The sequence below is a fragment of the Andrena cerasifolii genome, chromosome 2 (genome assembly GCF_050908995.1).
Source record: "Andrena cerasifolii isolate SP2316 chromosome 2, iyAndCera1_principal, whole genome shotgun sequence".
NCBI classification, from domain to species: Eukaryota; Metazoa; Arthropoda; class Insecta; order Hymenoptera; family Andrenidae; genus Andrena; species Andrena cerasifolii.
This window is the reverse complement of record NC_135119.1, coordinates 808,724-828,258: the sequence shown is the minus strand read 5'-3', so window position 1 is coordinate 828,258 and position 19,535 is coordinate 808,724. Positions and strand designations below refer to the sequence as shown.

Here is a 19,535-nt window from a genome sequence, read left to right as displayed (position 1 = left end):
AGAAGGCGTCGTGTAATTCGCACGAACGTCTAGGAGTGACTGGCGACTCTGTGGTCACCTCCGTTTCTTCTCGCCTTTTACATAGTAAACTGTCAAACTCTATACATTGTTTAAGAATAGAGATTTTGAATTTGGGACTTTTTGTCCGCCGGGCTTTAGCCCCACCCTACCCTACAATAGCCGTGTAATCGTCCGCCTGGTTACGGTAGACGTGAAGGGGCTAGTTTTCGCGAACAAAATCCTGAGATCCACCAAGAGTGGAATATTTGGAAAGAACATCGGGTTCCTCGTTCTTGTTCGTGTTTAAACCCATGAAATTTGGGCCTTGCTGTCACCTTTAATTGTGGGACTGCTCGTAAGCAGGCAACTCTCTATAGTGCCTCTACGAGCTATAGTGACTTAGGTGTGAGGTCACTCAGCGGGGTCTTAACCGATATCCTGCTGGGTATGGGCCACTAAACGTGGCCCCCTACTACCTTTTGCAGGACTGTGTTGAGGAAGGATCAGGACAAAACCGGGGCCCTATAGATTAAGTGTTACAACTTCGATTTTAATAAAATAGAACAGCAATTGAAGATACTGTTTATCATTATTAAAATACACCAATTAAGCTTTACTACTGGCTATTCAAAATTGTCTCATTGTCAGCACATATTAAATACAAATCCATTTCAGTAAGGCATATGTACTGCATTAGAACAGTAACAGTATAAATCATTTTATATTAATAACTTATTTTACCCTTTAGGGCCCAGGTTTTGTCTTGGTCTTCCCTAAACACAGTCCTGCAAGAGCTAGTTGCAGGGGGGGGGGCACGTTTAGCGGCCCGTACCCAGCAGGGTATCGGTTAAGGCCCCGCTGGGTAACTCACACCTAAGTCACTATAGCTTGTAGAGGCACTATACCTACCCTCTACGACCTTCCGCTGGTATAGAAATAGTACATATGCGTGACAATAGTGAATCAAATTTTTATATTTTTTGCTTTAACTTAATAAAAAGATTTCCAACGCATTTGCAAGATTTTCCTGAAGAAAATAAAACCAAACAAGACATAATTCGGACAATTGTGCGATCCAGTTACAATATGTAATTAACTGATTGTTTTAGAACGTCTATACGTTTCTATACTATGTAGTGAGTAATAAATTTTCTTAAAGAGAAAGGAGTAAATCGATTGTACAATTCTTGTCAGGAAATGATGTTGCAAAGTTAAATTAATCGTCTGCACCAAAGATATAGTGAGTGTTGAACGTTTCGAAGAAAGAATTATTCTTACATTGGAGATTTAAAAATCAGGAATTCATAAAACATAATAGAAAGACTTCAAGTGTATAAATTTTGGAGAAATGAAGACGATGTTAATTTTCGCACATTTCTATACATTGTAGACATTTAATTGTGAACGTGAACAGTGAATTGTGAACACTGTGAAATGAAGATTCGATCAACTGCAGGTATACGCGACAAATTTTGAAACTTAATTGTTCCGAAGAAAAAAGTTTTATTCTATATCTTGGATTAAATTTTTCATGGACAATTATTTTTTACCCGCTAGTGCATTTTGCAGGTGCGGCCGTTTTGTGGGTATGTACGATGCATGAGTAGCGGATGAATGGCAGGTTTCAATAAACTTGAATCTACGTTTATACGCGACGGCAAGAGCGGCAGCCGTAAAAGAGTGGGGATAGTGGCATAGTGTACTTAACTGACTAGGGCTAGAAGGGATCGCTCCAGTCTCTACATTCTACAACTACATTCACAATATTTCCCCACAATGCAATTTTTCCTCTTGGGACCACGGGCAGCGATGCCAGGGAACAGTTCGGCGGAGCCTCCGAGCCTCCATTCCGGAAACACTCCGGTAAACTATTTCCTGGCATCGCTGGTCGCGAATGGCCTGACTCGGTGCCTTCAAGAGCGAGGAGTAATTCGCGGTTGCTCGTGCGAGCAAATGCTTGGACGGCCCTTAGATATAAAATACATAGGTGTAAATGCAATAATGTCTCCTTATTTCCTAGTAGTATCATACAGATTTAACTACGAATCATCTCCTAACAACAATTCTATCCATCTGCTTTTTCGAGAAAATCTGTTATTGACTAGTATAAAAAAGTGTTATACATATTATAAAACCATTACATGTTATACAGTTATAAGTATAAGCGGAGTTCAAACTTGTATGAATTACGTCGTGTTTGGTTTCATTTTTATTAGCCAAATCTCACCCATACGTTGGATATATTCTTATGAAGGTTCAACAAAAAAAAAACAAATTTTGTATTGCTCAAAAGTGAATAAGCTTTTGTCTCGCGTATTATCCCTTTGGAGTACCGACCTACCTACCAGCGAGTGGTCGTAAAGGGTCGCTTGGTTTCGAGTAGTCCCAGAAGTGGAAGGGATGCGGATCGCCAGCTTTCGTCAGAAATGTTCGTCTGCTGCGTTCGTACCTACTTATACAGGGTCAGCGTTTTATCTTGCAACCCGCGCTCACGCGAACTAGTAAAATGGCAACAGCGCCTCACGGACGCATTCCACCATAACCATGCACTGGCCCAGCGGAGAGCTGCCAGCGACCGCTGGACAGCTGTGATGTCCGAGCTACGAATATTTTAGGTTGGTCTCTTTCAAATTAACGTCGCAAAGAGCTATTGGGAATTTCCCGGCCCAATCGAGCCGCGCGCTCTGCTTTTATGATCGGTTTACCACTCGCACCCCAGATCACTGTAATGAGGTTTGAAAATAATGTCGACTGATCTCGCACCCGTCTCAATTTAAAATTTTTTTAGCTACGACAGGGTTGACCGCGGCGCTATACCCCTGCACGGAGAGATTTTTCGCCACTTGCGTGTAAAAGCCACAATAATGGTGCTTCGTTCCAAAAAAGTGACATTAACGGAAGCCGGTATAGGCGTGACGTTGAGTAGCTAAAAGATTAAAACATTCAGACACAAAAATTCTAGAAACAAAATTCAAACATCGCTAGACCGCTACAATCAAAGACACGTTCCATTAGTTACTCCTTTCGTCTGATCTAGGTATGCACTACTTTAAGGATAAAATCATAAAAAAAAGAAAACTAGAACAATAGATTTTGAGGTCTGCAGAACTAACACATAATTAAATAAAAATTTAATTTCTCAATTTCTGAAAGTAATGATACAGAAACAACTAGACTATTGTTTATCAACACCACGAATTTTAAAGACAGCATTAAATACTATTGCGATATGAGAAGAAACAAGACTACAACCAAGCTGAAATGTCACAGGGGCAAGAGGAATCGCTCGCTCGCGTCAACCTATCCCCTCCAACACAGTTCGTCCCGTGACGAAGAACGCGAACGAAATCAATCGCAACAATCCGCGGATATGGACAGCCGCTAAGAACCGAAAAGTAGGACTTCTTGTAGGGGATAAGGTGGAGCGAGCGGGCGATTCCCCTTGCCCTATGACATTTCAGCTTGGCGGTAGTCTTGTTTCTTTTTATCTCGCAATAGTACAGTACCAAATAAACAGTTTGCAAAAGCTTTTTACAACAATTATGGTTAAAAAATTGATAAAAGAAAAATTCAGTAAACGTAAGATATATTAAATTATCCATCATTAAGGGGGAATAATTCATCCTCATTTTTCGGCGCAAATTGCATTCCAATATCTAATATAGTTCAAAAGATATACGAAAAAGGCCCCAAACTTTTCAACCCGGACCGGGAAATTCTGAATCGCTCTTTGCGACGTTAATTTGAAAGAGACCATCCCAAAATTCTCGAAGCTCGGGCATCACTGCTGTCCAGCAATTGTTGCGAGCTCACCGAACGCGGGGCCGATGCACGGTTGCAGTGGAATGCGTCCGTGAGGCGCTGTTGCCATTTTACCTGTTCGCGCGAGCGCGGGTTGCGGGATAAAACGCTGACACTGTATACGTATGTACATATCTAGGTACCGACGCGAAATCCTTGAAAACGTTCGTACACTGATCGTGAGTTCGTTTCATTCGATTTTGCCTTGAACATCGAAGAACATTGACCTGTGTACGTACCGACGCGAACACCTTAGAGAACGTTTTTACGCTGTGTTTTTGTTCGTGTTCGCCTGGGTGTGCACCCGGGGTTAGAGTACCTACATATATTCCTGAAGCCTGTATACAAATGGGAGAGTAAAATACATTTCCAAAATCCAAATACAAAAAGTATACTGATGTTATTGGCGACTACTTCTGTGTGATTTCCCTTTCAACCTTCTTTTAGCAAAAACAACACACTTTTTACATGAACCTAATACTGTCACTTGGTACAAGTATCACCAAAGGTTTTCTTCAGCTGATAGATGTAATTTCTTAACTGTGGCATTCAAAACTACGTTATAATAGATATGTTTTCTATCTTGAGATCTTTATGTACAATACATAGGTATTGTACGATAGTCTGTCATTATAACATTTTGCAAACTAATGATACTAAGAATACCCGAATGAAATTAGGCTTGTCATTATATTGATACAGTCAGAAGCTTACCTCGTCTAAGGGGCATCCGGCCGACACGAGAAGCGCATGACTATGTAGCAGCAACAGTCTTAACAATTTATTTCTAACTTCGGCTGCTGGGCTGGGCGGTGGTGGTCTCGATCTGTAAACTTGAATTTTCAAAGTTGCGACTGACGTCAGTTCAGCTAAGATGTCGCCCACAGTTAACAGTGGTCCATCAGCAACTTTCTCCATTGACAGAGGTTTCCAATTTCTTATAACGATACTTCCCCTGGCACTTGGTATCAAGTCGCTGGAATACCCAAGCCGCACCAATGCCTCGCCCACTAAATCCTATAAAAAAAGGAAGAATATTATTTAATTAGAAATATAAATAGCCTCTATTTTGAATTTGTATACATAGGGTTATTCTACTATTCACTAACACGTTTTTCTGCTTTATTTACTTTATTTTATACTAATAAATTAGACTTCGCGGAGAGATCTACAAGTGGCGAAAGAATGATGCATATTTACTTGAAAAGGCATAGCCACAGGGATGATAACGTAGGAGTCCGTCTCTACTTGGGGCCTCCGCCAATTCTCACGGGAGTTGCTCACATGAGTCTCCACGATGTTGTGAATTGTTTCGACTATGCAATGCACTGGGAGATTCTTTCCTGTAAAAAAAAAAATTCTACATATAGATCATTTTCGTCCAACAGTTTTCTTGTTAATATTCTTCAAATGCTTTCAAGCTCATTTATTTGAATACTATTATGCTATTATGTCCATAATCAATTAGGGAATACAGTACAGATTTGACTTGTGAATATAAATTTCACTAGTGTAGCGCATACTCCGTTTAAAAGAACATCGATGAAGATTGAAACCTCTTTAACACCTTCGTGTAGAAAAAAAGAAAATTGAGCTGAGAAGTAGACATTCTATAACATTTCAACTTTGTGTAACAATATTCCTTTGAAATGACAAGTATTTTTGAAGATCATGCTTCATTCATCACGCTTTATATGCCTTACCCTATATATATATATAGGAAATTAATAATTGCAACATTTTCGACCGTTTAACTTGTAAACATACTGCATCAATGTCTGTTAAGTATATTGAAAATCTTCCGTGCTAAGAATTGTTACAAAATTTATAAATGAATATTAATAAATATCGTTATAAATCAATATTATTTATATTCTCAGTATGCTGTTAATTTCCGTAACGTTTTACATCGCCAATCAATATCTTTTATTGTTATTTCTAATTATTAAAATGGAATGGAAGTTAAACGATGCAGATATTTAAATAATATAATGCAAGGGGGAAAAATAATCTCTTTAAATAATCCAAGAGAATCAAAATATTATCTATTCAAAAAGTAGTCGAGCTTACACCGTATTAAGGGCTGACAGCTGAAACACGTTTCATTAATTGTCGAATATAAGTACATAGGTACGTACAATTTTGTATTCTCTTTGCAAGTGCTTGTAGTCGTTTACTTCTTCGTTCTTAGTTTGTGAAAGGTATTTTATGCAGCCTCGTCTCTTATTCGTGATATAAGTATGTATCTAACCCAGCAAGGGGATGATTCGTTACGAAAGAATAAATTACAAACGCAAAACAAAGTTTCTTAAAAAACAACCCCCTCTTTTTAAGGAGAAATAATTTTAAAAAAATTACATACAGATCACAGTGTGGAAATCTATGAAAATGTTATCTATGTTGCTGTATACGCAACCACGTGGTAGAAGATGAATCATTATACACTTTCTCTAGCAGATGTTTGACAGTGATGCTATCGATACGATTTGCAAACAGAAACAAGTAAAATTATTATTCACAAAAAATGAAGGCTTATTCGCAAAAACTTTATTCCCTGCAATTTCGACTTTACGAAAATTGTTATCTAATTTCTAGTCATTTCTAAAAAATTATATTTCCATTAGATTATCTTAAAGCACCAACTTACTTAAAACAAATAATACACCACACATAACGTAAACTATTTCTTTCGAGGGGCAAAGGATGATACGGCTTACTTTGCACGCACTTTACATTTAAAACATTCTTTACTCCTTTTATCGTTGATGTTGCCTTAATGGAGAAGAAATTGACCTGACATACTGTCGTTGGTAAAAAAAGAAGAAAATAAATATGGGAAATAAATTCTCTCACATTCCATAAAAATTCACTGCGCTCAAATACAATGTAAACAGGTATTATACTGTATTGTTCCCCCATTTATCATTGTACTTCTTTGTATTGCTTAACGTGACGTTAATAGAGGAAACTCGCAGAGAACAAGACGCGATGCGAATTTATATCTTAAGGCTACTTGAACAATCAAGCCAGTTTCCGCTTTATACATTCAACTGACAATAGGCGCACGCATTCGCTTTCCAGGATTTGAATTCGAGGGTCCAGATGATTCGCGAAGCTGAAGATCGTTGAGAGAAGTCTAACTCCCGTGCTAAGCATATGCAGATCCACTCGTCTATCCCGAGACAATAAGAGCTGGGCGATGGCACAATAGCTGCGATCCTTGTGTAACCCTGACTTAAGTCCCGGAGTCTATCCCACTCCAGGTTATAATTCCAGACTTCTGCGAAACCGAGGAAATGGAGAACGAGAGGAGGCTGGCAAAGATGAAGAAGGAGGGAAAACTTGGCTACCGCCCGCGCCACTTCCATTCGAGGAACAGAGAGAGAGATATATATATACTTATTAAAGAAAAATCTCGATATCGTACAATCAAAAGGAACACACTACATAGTTGCGTTGAAAGCTCTTGGTAAATTGTGCGTTACGTGTTTACTTAAGGAACACGTGCCTGCTCGGCTTATGTCGTATTTCTGTGGGTAGCACGTTGACATTCGGGGTCTACAACTATGCGTGTACATTTAAATGTCGCATTCTGACAAGGCTAATTGAATATAGAGCGATTGTTTTTGTGAGACATGATAGAGAAACGTGTATGGGAAATTGAGTAGTTGAATGAAACTCTGTTATGTCAAGACACACGTCGATGCGAATAGATCAATAATAACCAGAAAATGTACTTGTTAATTCATACGATTAGTGGGCGATATTAATATAAATGATAATTCGTCAATAGTTTGCAACGCCATTCCGTTAATATACCTACATATTTTGACGAGTTCAGAACGATCGGAAGTAACTAGAACTCAAGCGGCCTTATTTCAAATTAAGTTAGCAAGTAAATAACCTTTACATCGTCTTTCTTAAATAACGATTATCTATTAATAACATAAACCCTCATAAATGTGTCAAAAAGTTATCCGAAATAAATCAATTCCTTATAAGTTCGCTATAAATACGAGGGTCATTCAATAAGTAACGAGAGAAACGGCTGTTGCTTTAATATGGTTTATTCAACGTATCTCGGAATTTAAATATTTTTCGAACTAGAGCTCTTTATCTTTTTGAGTATCGAATAACTCTCGAATATGTATCTACGTACATGCAGGCCATACAGTCGCGGCGGGCGCTCAGCGAGTAGTGGAGAAAATTTCAAGGCCCCGAAGGCGCGAGTGAGAGAAAACGAGAGAGAGCGAGCGAGGGGAGGGGAGAGGGGGGGGGGGCGAAAGCGAGCTCTCAGCGACATAATGACGCCGTCAGCCGCTCGCGCTAATAGTCCAAGAAATGGTGGGGATAGCGACGAGCGCTCAGCGCAGGGCCCAAAACGAGCCCATAACCGTAGCGGATAGCAAGAGGATACTGTAAGTACTTACATGCATCACTGATAATATTCTAAGAAGAAAGAAATTGATTATTTGATCATTAAACTCTGTAACGTACGAGTGTTTATCTTTGGAAATTATTATACACACCACTCTAATTTGTAACTTTTCCATACGTTTATCAAACGTTTTTCACGTGATACCATAAACTGATAGGTGACGTTATCGATGCTCGGTGATGGAAGGTGGTAAGCCTCCCAGCCAAGATGACTAACAAAGGATTTACCGCTGGTGGCACGATATTAGGTATTAATGCCCTAAACTTCCATCTAATACGCTGGTCTCCATAGGATCTACCCCGGGTTGCATAAGACAGGTTGTACCTCGGAGGACCTACCGTAGACTGACCAGTGGCCACCTTAATCCAGAGACGTATAGTTTTCATTAAGGTGTCCCGTCCTAGCGTCATCTCTGTACCGGGATCAGCTGGTTTAAGGTAGGCTTTTACTCCGCAGATTTGGCCACAGAAGGTCGTATTATGCGGTCTGTTTATTAGCGATGCTTCTTGTCGCACAAAGATCCCTTCTGTAATCTGCTGCTACTTTGATCCTCATTCTGCCAAGTTTAAACACGTCGAAACTCTCTGCTGTTTAGTTGCAATTAAATGTGCCATTCTTCTGCACGATTAAATTCGATTGAATTGGTATTGCTAATAGAGTAAAAATGATAGTAGGAAGTTTAATTTTCGCCTCTCTGGGAAAGGTCCATTTGGACAAACCCTGTATAAGGCGAATGTCCCAATTTCTGCTCATTTAAGAGATAACTCGTCATAAAGAAGGTGTAAAAAATTTGTTTGCGATGAAAATTTGCAGAGTAATTGATTAATTCTTTAATAACAAATCAAGCAATTCAAAAACTATTTAAGAAAGATATTTCAAGATGTTTAACTATTAGTAATTTGTAATTAAATATACAATGCTTTTGTTGCAACTATAGTACAAACGTAACGCATATAATAATAAGAAAAATTCGAAATGATCCGAAATGGGGACATGAGCAGAAATTGGGACATTCACCTTATTAAAGTTAATATTGTTATTAATGAATCATTTCACGATCCATTGATAGCTGTTTGCACTTGAAGTCAGGAATTTTTATGAAATTTAAATCTAACGTAACCCATGCGAAATTAGAAGGAGGTATCGTTTTATCAACTTGGAATTTGTTTAAAAAATGCAGGTGTGCTGGTTGATTAGCATTCTGTTAATATTTTTTTACCATCCAGCAACTTCCTCCAAAAGAAGTTATTCATCTCCACACTCTAATGGTACGAATTCATACATTATTCAACTTACTCGTTCTAATAATAATGGCTACTGCCATCCTCTGCCCATCAAACACCTGATCTATATAAGATCCAAAAAACTGCTAATGGTCAAACATTTCAAGTAACACTTTAAGTTCAGTGCAAATCCATAGATCCATTCCATTCCTGTAGAATGCGCATAATCTGTTTAGTAATACAGTTGTATTTATTGTTGTAATAGGTGATTGTGCGCGCGCGCACGGTCCCATTTAGCTTTAATGATAAATTGTAGCCTTTATTGTTAATGTATCGTCGGTCTGTAGCGTTTCCTGCTGGCTGTTCCATTTTACAGAGAACATTTCTGGACGATTGCATTTGATTCAACTGATGCTTCTCTTGGAATAACGATGATAATAAAAGAGTTTAAACAGCGATCGTATAAAACGCAACACTGATGAACATTAAAATACGCCCTCCCCGAATTTCGACACGTCAAGAGGAAACAGAAAGAACGAGAAAAGTGTCAACCATTCATTCGCGAAATCTTTAATCTCTGCAACCGCAAAGACATTTCTCATTTCTGGTGCAGGCCCTATCGGTCTTCTGGTTATCTCCCCGTTTGCGCTGTGAAGGAAGAATGACGGAAACGTCAGGACGGCTCGTCTTTGACAGTTCTCGCTGCAAGATAAGATTCATCCGAGGAGGGACCCTTGAAGAAGTGAAACTGATTGTGAGTTTCTCTTGATAGATTTCTTTCGTTTATGAAGATTCGTACAGTTTCAGGTCATTACCTAAATAATTCGTTACACTCAATGACTGAAAAGCAAAGTGTACTAATAAATCCAATTTGGAATGCTTTTTTAGTGTAATCTACTAGTACTCGCAACAAAATTTCAGATAACAAAATTTCCAACTGTTCGTTGAAACTGTGAGAAATTTTTTATTGCAAAAAACACTTAATCTCAGCTGTAGTGACATATTTGGATTTTTTTGCACTTGTAATGGGTACGTAGGTTTTTTATTACATCAAAATTTCGCACCTACAAACTTCCGTAAGAAAATAATAGATATCTGTAATGATTATTATATAAACTAATGATTATTAATAAATAGTGGCATGAAACGATGGAATTCTTCTTATCCTCCACTTTTGTCTAGAAATGTCGAGTTTCCCTTTCGTTTAAATTTTATTAGCGTGAATCAAAACAAATTTGAAAAGTACACAAATCGGAAATACAAGAAAAAAAAACAGAAATAGCTTGGTTTCTCTGTGCTGTTATTTCTAATAGGAAGGATTGCACTTTAAACATTTATTGCAAGCAAGCGCATTTGTGACTCGCATGCTGATATGCACATCTGCGGCACAGTTTTTATACCGTCTTATAATGTGTGTACAAGTATTTATTAGATTTTTTTTTCAATCACACTACTAATATTTTTGCAAAGACAAGTATATAAATCGATTACAGTCGCTAAAGGTAAGCTTCACGTCTGAGAAATAGAAGTAAAGGAGTTCGGTTTGCAGAAAGCAAAAAGTACGCACACTCAAAATTAGTCCCACTTTTCTGTAAGTAATTTTCTGTAAAGGAAATTTCCAAAAAATTGCTTAGAAATAAAAGTAAATGCCACGACAAACATTATTGAGAAGAATAAAATAAACAGTATGCGTGTACTTAAGCTTCTTCTTAATGGGGTGTTAATACACTAAAGTGAACCGTTATGTGCTTGAAAGTTCTCTTTAAATACATTTCGTACAGTTAACATTTAACGAGGGCCCCGCTCGATAAATTAACAGTGTAGCCCCTGCACCCATTGCCAAGTCGGCGATTTACCAGCGGCGGTGCAGATACAAGATAAAAAGTTAGAACATATTTTTCGACACCCTCCTGATCACCCTCTTGGTACTGGCGTGATAATGGGTTCTTTTGGCGCGCATGGGGATGCCAGGAGAATGAGATGAAAAATCTGTATTGAATGCCTCTTTCTGCGTCCTCGGGCACTGTTCTCTTTCAGGGAATAATTGCCCACGACGCCAGACCGATGAGAGAATCTCTCTAACTCAGAGACAGGAAAGCACCGCAGCCGTTTAGATACATCGACAACGAAGTTTCCTCTGTTAATTAAATACAAATTTACGTTAAATTCACTTCGTCGGAAAGAATGAGAGAAAAGACTTTAGGGTTAGGTGTAATATGTAAATAGTAACGCACTGCATGTAAATTTACTTTTACATTTATGTATTGCTTTCCGTTTCTTGTCTTTTTCTTTGCGTGTAAATTATTGTATAATAAAGACGATTTATCATCATTATTATTATTATACACAGGTATAACAGCACTTTCCAGTTTTCATCACAACCTATTTATTATTTTCATCGATGCTATTCCCCGACACTATACTTATTACTATTACTTGTGAGGTTCTAAGGTCATAATTAAACGCAGAAATGAAAAATGAACTATAATATTTATGTACCTATTTGAACGTGCTTTTAGTTGCATCGTAAATTAATTGATAAAAAGTATAACATACTTTCGAAAAATGTATAATTCCAAATTGCGCACGCAACAGTATTTTGTGGATTAAAATATTTATGAATTTGCTGTACGTACAGCGAGAAGTTACGCTCAACTCCGGGGTAAAATTTACACCTAATCTAACGTTCGACATCCGGAAGAGGAACGCTATGCAGATAAGTCGCAGCACGGCCGGGACTTTGATGCTAAGGTTTCCCCCTCGTCTTGGTGACTCGGTAATCCAAGACGATTCCGCCTAATCTTTCAAAATCGAATCAACTTGTGCTCCGAAGCCTCGACTAAAGAGCAAGGGTATTAAGGTGGAATCAGACGGCGCGTGAATCGGCGAGCTTGCTCGGCTCGTTCAGGCTCGGCAAGTCGGCTTGGCGAGCACGACTCGGCGATCCATGACCGATCACACGGCGCGCGGATCGGCGAGCTTACTCGGCTCGCCCGGGCTCGCCCAGGTTCAGCAAGTCGGCTTGGCCAGCTTCAGTCGGCGATCGATAATCGATCACACGTCACGTGCATCAGCGAGCTTGCTCGGCTCGTCCAGGTTCGGCGAGTCGGCTTGGCGAGCGCGAGTGGACGACGCATGAGCGCTCTCACGCGCCGTCTGATTCCACCTTTAAGGCGAAATCTAACGGCACGTGGATCGGCGAGCCGGGCCGGCTCGCCAGGCTCGCCTAGGCTCGTCGAGGCTCGCGAATCGGCGATCCATGTGCGTTCTCACGGCGCGGGACTCGGCGAGACGGCTCGGCTCGCGGGTCGGCGAGCCATGAGCGTTTTGACGGCGCGTGGGCTCAGCAAATCTCGTGCCAAGCTCGCCTAGGCTCGTCCAGGCTCACGAGTCGGCGAGCCGTGAGCGTTCTCACAGCGTGGAACTCGGCGCGGGACTCGGCTCGCCTAGGCTCGCCTAGGCTCGCGGGTCGGCGAGGCATGAGCGTTTTGACGGTGCGTGGGCTCGGCAAGTCTCGTGCCAAGCTTGCCCAGGCTCGTCGAGGCTCACGAGTCGGCGAGCCGTGAGCGTTGTTCTCACAGCGCGGAACTCGGCGAGTCGGCTCGGCTCGTCCAGGCTCGCCCGGGCTCACAAGTCGGCAAGCCGTGAGCGTTCTGACGGCGCGTGGGCTCGGTGAGTCTCGTGCGAAGCTCGCCGATCCACGTGCCGTCAGATTTCACCTTTAGAATTGTCGTTTTGTCAACGTACAGTTCACAGAATGAAAGTTAAAAGAGAAGGAAGACGCGAATAATGAATATGCGCGTCAACGTCCAAACACATGACTATTTTCGATAGAAGGCACCAGCCAATAGAAGGCACCAGCCAATCTTATGCAGCTGGTTAAAATAATTGAAGTTCGTAGAGATCCTTGCTATTTCTCCAAATATATATGTAAAATTTTAATGTTACACAAGTCAACGTAGAAGTATGTAAGTAAATAAGGCGATCCAAATTTGTGGTACATCTTGAGATACGACACCATCAAAATAAGCGGAAATTATGGATCGTTTTCGTATAGAGTTTTGACTATAGCTGAAGGACCCCATGCGGCATACACCAGCGAGCATGCTCGCCAGTGTGTGGAATCAACGAGCGAATCAGATGTTCGGCTCGTGAGATGCTCTGCTCACAGGAAATTGCTTAGCACAATTGAGGCTCGTCGAATTTGTTTATATAGTGTGTGGAGAATCCCGAGCATTCGACAAGCTTCATGCTCGCGCGATGCCCACACGCAGCCGAGCATGTTCAGCTGGCCGCTCGACTCATAGATAATTTCCACCGAGCAGACCACCTCGCGAACCGAGCATTTCAACCGCTCGTTAATCCAACACACTAGCGAGCATGCTCGCTGGTGTATGGGGGCTTTAAGAATTCAGAGAATGCAACAGCAAAAACCGAAAACCACGGTTGGAATGAATTGTTGTACAATAATGTCGAAATTCTGTGTCGAACTTACTTTCAAGGGAATCATTTTTCGGAATGGGGCCGGTTATGTGTGATATAAGCTGGTAAAGGTATAGCGAAGCCATAAATTAAAAACCACTGAGTGTCGGCACTGATGATGAGTGATGTAGCGGTTCTGGTTGAGGCTGGGGTTCGTTATCTTCTCATATTTGTGTCAATTTGTTTGTACAGACACTCGAACATGTTTACTTCAACAACACCCCACTGTTACTACTATTACGACCATGCTGACATTCACTCGATGGATTGTCAAAATTGTTTTTTTTTTTTAAACAAAACCTTGCTCGGAAAAAGATATTCTACAATTCTGACTCCCTTCTGAAGAAGTTTTCATTTCATACGTATTTGCATACCAACTATTGTCGTACATCTATTTGTAGTCAGATGTGCAATCGCGTGCCAAATGTAGTTTACAAAGACAATTTTTTCGAAAATGAATCCCAGTACGAAAAATAATTTGTTCTATGACTTACTTTGAAGTGTGGAATCACCCCCCTCCCCCCGCAACTTACAGCAAAATCTATGAGGCAACCTGTATATCGCAGTAGGTACCTACATACCTTTGTTCGACTCGTGTCCAATAAACGCTACGCATTCAACTGTTTTTTAAATACACATCCATCGAAAAAGTGAAACACTCAATCAATGAAGATACTAATATGATTGCGTTGTACAGATACGTACTTTCATAAAACATGCCCTGGCGTTCAGCACGTGGCGGAATCCGCAATCCTTGGGAGCCGGCAGTTTCCGTTCTTGGAACTTAGACTAAACGCGTGCACCAGAAGGAAAGGAAAGTGTGGGTGGTTTCGGTATCTGAAGCTGATCCGGCGGATGCCGGCCTTTACAGATAACCGACCAACTCTTTCGAACTCTTTATCTACTACAGCTACACCCGCCCTTTCTCTCTCTCCCTCTCTCTCTCTCTCTCTCCCTCTCTCTCTCTCTCTCTCTCTCCCTCCCTCTCTTTCCTAAGGCCGAGAGAGAGAGAGAGAGAGAGAGAGAGGGAGAGAGAAAGAGCTATTCAATCTGCACGTGTTTCGCTTCACATTTTCCTTATTTCAACGAACTGCATCGAACTGAATGGTAATGATACACCATATTTAATCTAACCCTGTACGTTTTATTAAACTTTTTTTAAAAGTAGAGCCATGTATGGCCCATAATCCATAATACAAGTAGGTAGTTACTGTAGGTAAGAGCAATGTTACAAGTAATACCCCCACTGATAGTACCTACTGCACATACATACATGTAATAATGCTAGAAGCTACAACTAGTACTATGTACTGGGAACACTACCATTAAGACTACTAAATAGTAACACTATTGCTAGTATCACTAACCGTAGGTACTACTAGAATTATTAGCAAAGTTACTGCCGGTGCAACTAAAATCTGTATTCAATGCCTCTTTCTGCGTCTTCGGGCACTGTTCTCTTTCCGGGAATAATGGCCCACGACGCACAGTGGTACATAATCGCACTTTTGTTCAAATCACCGTACAGGTCGTAATTTTTTAGTAATAGTGACGATTTTTTTTTAAATTCTTCGCAATTAAATTCTCTATCGATCCCTCCGGCCGGAATTTTGAATTTCGGTGCTGTTTTTTTTTAAATTTAGCGAAATATACTGCACTTTTAGAAAATCGATGTCTGTGGGACTTTTTGGACGCCGATTCCGAATTCAAACTCAAATCTTCTAAATTGTAGAGCTTTTTAACAATGACAACTTCAATATATCGAAGCGAAATTTCAGAAAATGATCTTTTTTGGAAAAACTTAGTGTGTATAGATTTTCGGGGTGCTATCTTATTTCAGAATTAGGTTTTGTGCTTCTGGATGCAAATCTTTAATTTTATCGCGATGAAGAAAAAGAAGTAGTTGAGAATACTAAACACCAGATTCAAACAGGCATTCGCGATAAATTGGGTTTACTTGTGGATGCAGTAAAACAAGGTGCAGGTAATACAAATGACGGCAATACGGCAACGAAGTTTTTTTCAAAATTATAATAAGGTTGCTGAAAACACTGGCATTGATCAACATTTCATAAAACGACTGTACATAATTATGCAAGCAATGGCATCAGGAAAACCGATCGATGTAAATGAATTTAAAAAGTATTGCATGGATACGGCGAAAATTTATGTGAATAAATATATGTGGTACCCAATGCCTTCTTCGTGCCATATGACTTTAATTCATGGGTCGGATGTAATAGAGACATTTTTAATCCCTATTGGGCAGTTATCGGAAGAGGCACAAGAGGCGAGGAACAAAGACATTAAGAGGTGTAGAGAAAATAATAAATCGACACCTATCCATACCAACGAGGACATAATACATTTTCTTTTAATATCTTCCGATCCGTACATTTCGAGTTTAAGACACGTACATAAATATAAAATTAAAGATTTGCATCCAGAAGCACAAAACCTAATTCTGAAATAAGATAGCACCCCGAAAATCTATACACACTAAGTTTTTCCAAAAAAGATCATTTTCTGAAATTTCGCTTCGATATATTGAAGTTGTCATTGTTTAGAAAATTTAAGTTTGAATTCGGAATCGGCGTCCAAAAAGTCCCACAGACAACGATTTTCTAAAAGTGCTGTATATTTCGCTAAATATAAAAAAAAACAGCAACGAAATTCAAAATTCCGGCTGGAGGGATCGATAGAGAATTTAATTGCGAAGAATTTAAAAAAAAATCGTCACGATTACTAAAAAATTACGACCTGTACGGTGATTTGAACAGAAAGTGCGATTATGTACCACTGTGCGACGCCAGACCGATGAGAGAATCTCTCTATCTCAGAGACAGTCTTCATAGTCGTACTAACAGTACTTCATAGTTGTACTACTGCTACATTGGTGTATTTAAGGTGGATTCATACAATTCAGTTACGCGACGGTTCAGTGGCGCGAGTGTCACTAACTGACACGGATGAGTGCAAACTGCTCCATTCTAGAACAGGGAAACGATATTTTTCGCAACTGACACTGCCGGCACTGAACCGTCACAAAACTGAACTGATATGTGCGAATTTGCTTTTATAAAACTACAAAATAGTGGTACTGTGTATTACCTAAAATAGCACCTAATTGGTCACCAATCCTTTTATCCAACCATGATTTTTCTACTCACATCGAACTATCAGAGAGATCCTTCGTAAACTTTCCAACATAATGTATTAGAAGTTGGTTGCGCTTGGGACTTGCTCCAGTTGCGTGCAAGAAAAGGCTGTGTCCGTGAGCTTGCGTGCGATTTAAGCTCCACGGCACCGCTAAGCTTGCGTTGGGGCGAAAGCACCAGATAAGATATAATGAGATAACCTCACAGCTAGCGTAGCTTATAAGATCACCAGCCACGCGACGAAACCTTCTAAATCTAAGTGTTAGCTGATTTTTAGAGACCGGTTCACGCATCATGCTGTAGAATACATACGTCTCTATACTAGACAGTAGACTTTTGTAAACACAAACGGCGCGCGGTACCGTTGGATCACGTTACTCATGCCAAGAAAGCATCACCCTATATTTAAGACACTTTGTTGACAATTCATTACCTACTACTCCTCGGGATTTTTTATTCAAATGTCCTAACTCGTTTAATTTTCAAGTTCTGTGTTGTAATTAGGTATATGTCCTGAGAAAATAGATTCTCCTTTATAATAATATTATAAAAGTGAGAATTCGTGAGAATAGCAAAACGGAGACTGTAGTAAATGGCGAAAGATTTCGATGAATATTACTGAACGAAAAGTATTTTTGTATAACATGTACTTGTTCCTGAAATTAACTTAATAGCTGGAGTCTACTGACATTCTCTGTAAATGGAGGTGTTTAAGTGGCTTGAGTGGCTGTTATATGAAATACGAAATAAATAAATAAATAAATAAATAACGAAACAATTAATTGAAATGTAGTGACACGACAATTGTTAACACTGTACTGTTAGAGAATTGTTGTAATATTTAAGGAAGCTTCCTTCAGAAATGTGAACCATGATATTCAATCCCCCGCCTGTTTCTGGCCGAAAATTGAAATTAACAGCCTCAATTGGTCGTTACTCCTATCTTGTTCTGCCCAACAAACCACGCATGTATTAATCCTATAATTTTTCATCACACACTCAACCTCGATCCGATCCTCGGGAAACGTGTTTTACTCGATAGTCAGGATCGTTCTCTCGAAGTATGCGTTGCCGTTGAATGGAAGCAAGGGTGAAAACTTGCCCTAAGACGCTTAGAGAGTAAGCTCTTATACAAGACGGAAAATACGAGAAGGGCGTCGTTCTCTCGTGCCTAGCTTTCTCTTCACTGTATCCATTTTGCGTACACATATACACGCGCGCGCGCGCGCGCGTACATCCATGTAAACACATATTGCAAACGAGAGTTTGTTTTCCAACGCTTTCACACAGCCTCCGTGCATTACCATCTTGTGCTCAGAGGTAACTGACGTTTGTGTGCACGCACTGTGCCCGAAAGATTAAAATTACTTCAGTAAACTGCGTCCAAGGAGGGAAAAGGAACGAAGATTCATAAGACACTAGAAGGATGAGGCTCGGAGGGGTGGTCTCGAAGAGGGGTGAATGTCTCGTAAATTTCTCAACTAAGGAGCTTAATTTGGATTTTCGGTAACGAGTTATTGTAAGCGCCAACTCATTGGGGGATGATTTAGGTGGCACCCAGGACAGGTTCCGGTGGTCTATTACCAGCAGGCGATGGATGGATTATTCGTTGAATTCTGAAGAGTAATATCGGGGAACTTCTTATCGCGGGCTAACCCGTCACTTTCCATCAGTCTCTAAGAATAAGTGCCTCTCGCAGGAGTAGCAGGCCAGAGCGGATGTGATTGGCGCGTCGTTAACTCTTGCTTAACACCTCAAGGGAATATTCCCATATAGACGGTAAAATAAAGTCCATGTGTTTTTATTACATTTTCTTATAGGTTCATATTTCGACAGGATGTTCTGAAAATTTTATGACAGATTTCAAGGAAATAACAAAGTTACAGGTATTCGAAGTGCTGAAGTGGACAATTTGAAGCGGGCGGGTTTTTTGGTTTACGCGAGTATTGGCATTGGCGGTCATGATGTCACCAAACAAAGATAGGCAGAGAGAGTAAGGTCGGTTGTAGTTTGTAATACGGCGTGAACGTGCGTTTTAAGCTGAAAGAGTACTTATCTTTTATTAAAATGATCATAATGAAGATTCCTATAAATTACATGCGCGATTTTATAAATTCAACACCTTCATGCCGCAATTTTGCTGGAGGTGAAAGAGTTTTAAATGCAGATGATATAATACTTTGTGGCAGGAAAAGTGTCAGCAAACACTGTATTTATTTCATGGCATTTTATTTGCAAACGTCGAATTTAAACAGTAATCCGCATGAGATAACTGCATCCATTCCTGCGCCTGGGAAAATCTTACATATAAAATGTACTTGCAAAGCTGGATAAAGTAAGAAATGTAAACACAGTGTGGCTGTTTTCTTGCTCCTAAGAAGAGAAGAAATAAATCAAGTTCTTATTACTGGAAACAAGAGTTCAGCTTTGTAG

General features: G+C 40.0%; 1 protein-coding gene across 3 annotated transcripts in view; it reads right to left on the bottom strand.

Moving 5' to 3' along the window:
• The window catches only part of Dve (SATB1_N and homeodomain domain-containing protein dve), a 158,854-nt gene that overhangs the window by 25,856 nt on the left and 113,463 nt on the right, over positions 1-19,535 (bottom strand). For all 3 annotated transcript variants that reach the window (XM_076830288.1, XM_076830289.1, XM_076830287.1), the window contains exons 3-4: positions 5,002-5,144; positions 4,516-4,818 (exon numbers count right to left, since the gene is read on the bottom strand). In XM_076830288.1, coding sequence (XP_076686403.1) covers positions 4,516-4,818; positions 5,002-5,144 — 446 coding nt within the window. The remainder of the gene's footprint in view (positions 1-4,515; positions 4,819-5,001; positions 5,145-19,535) is intronic.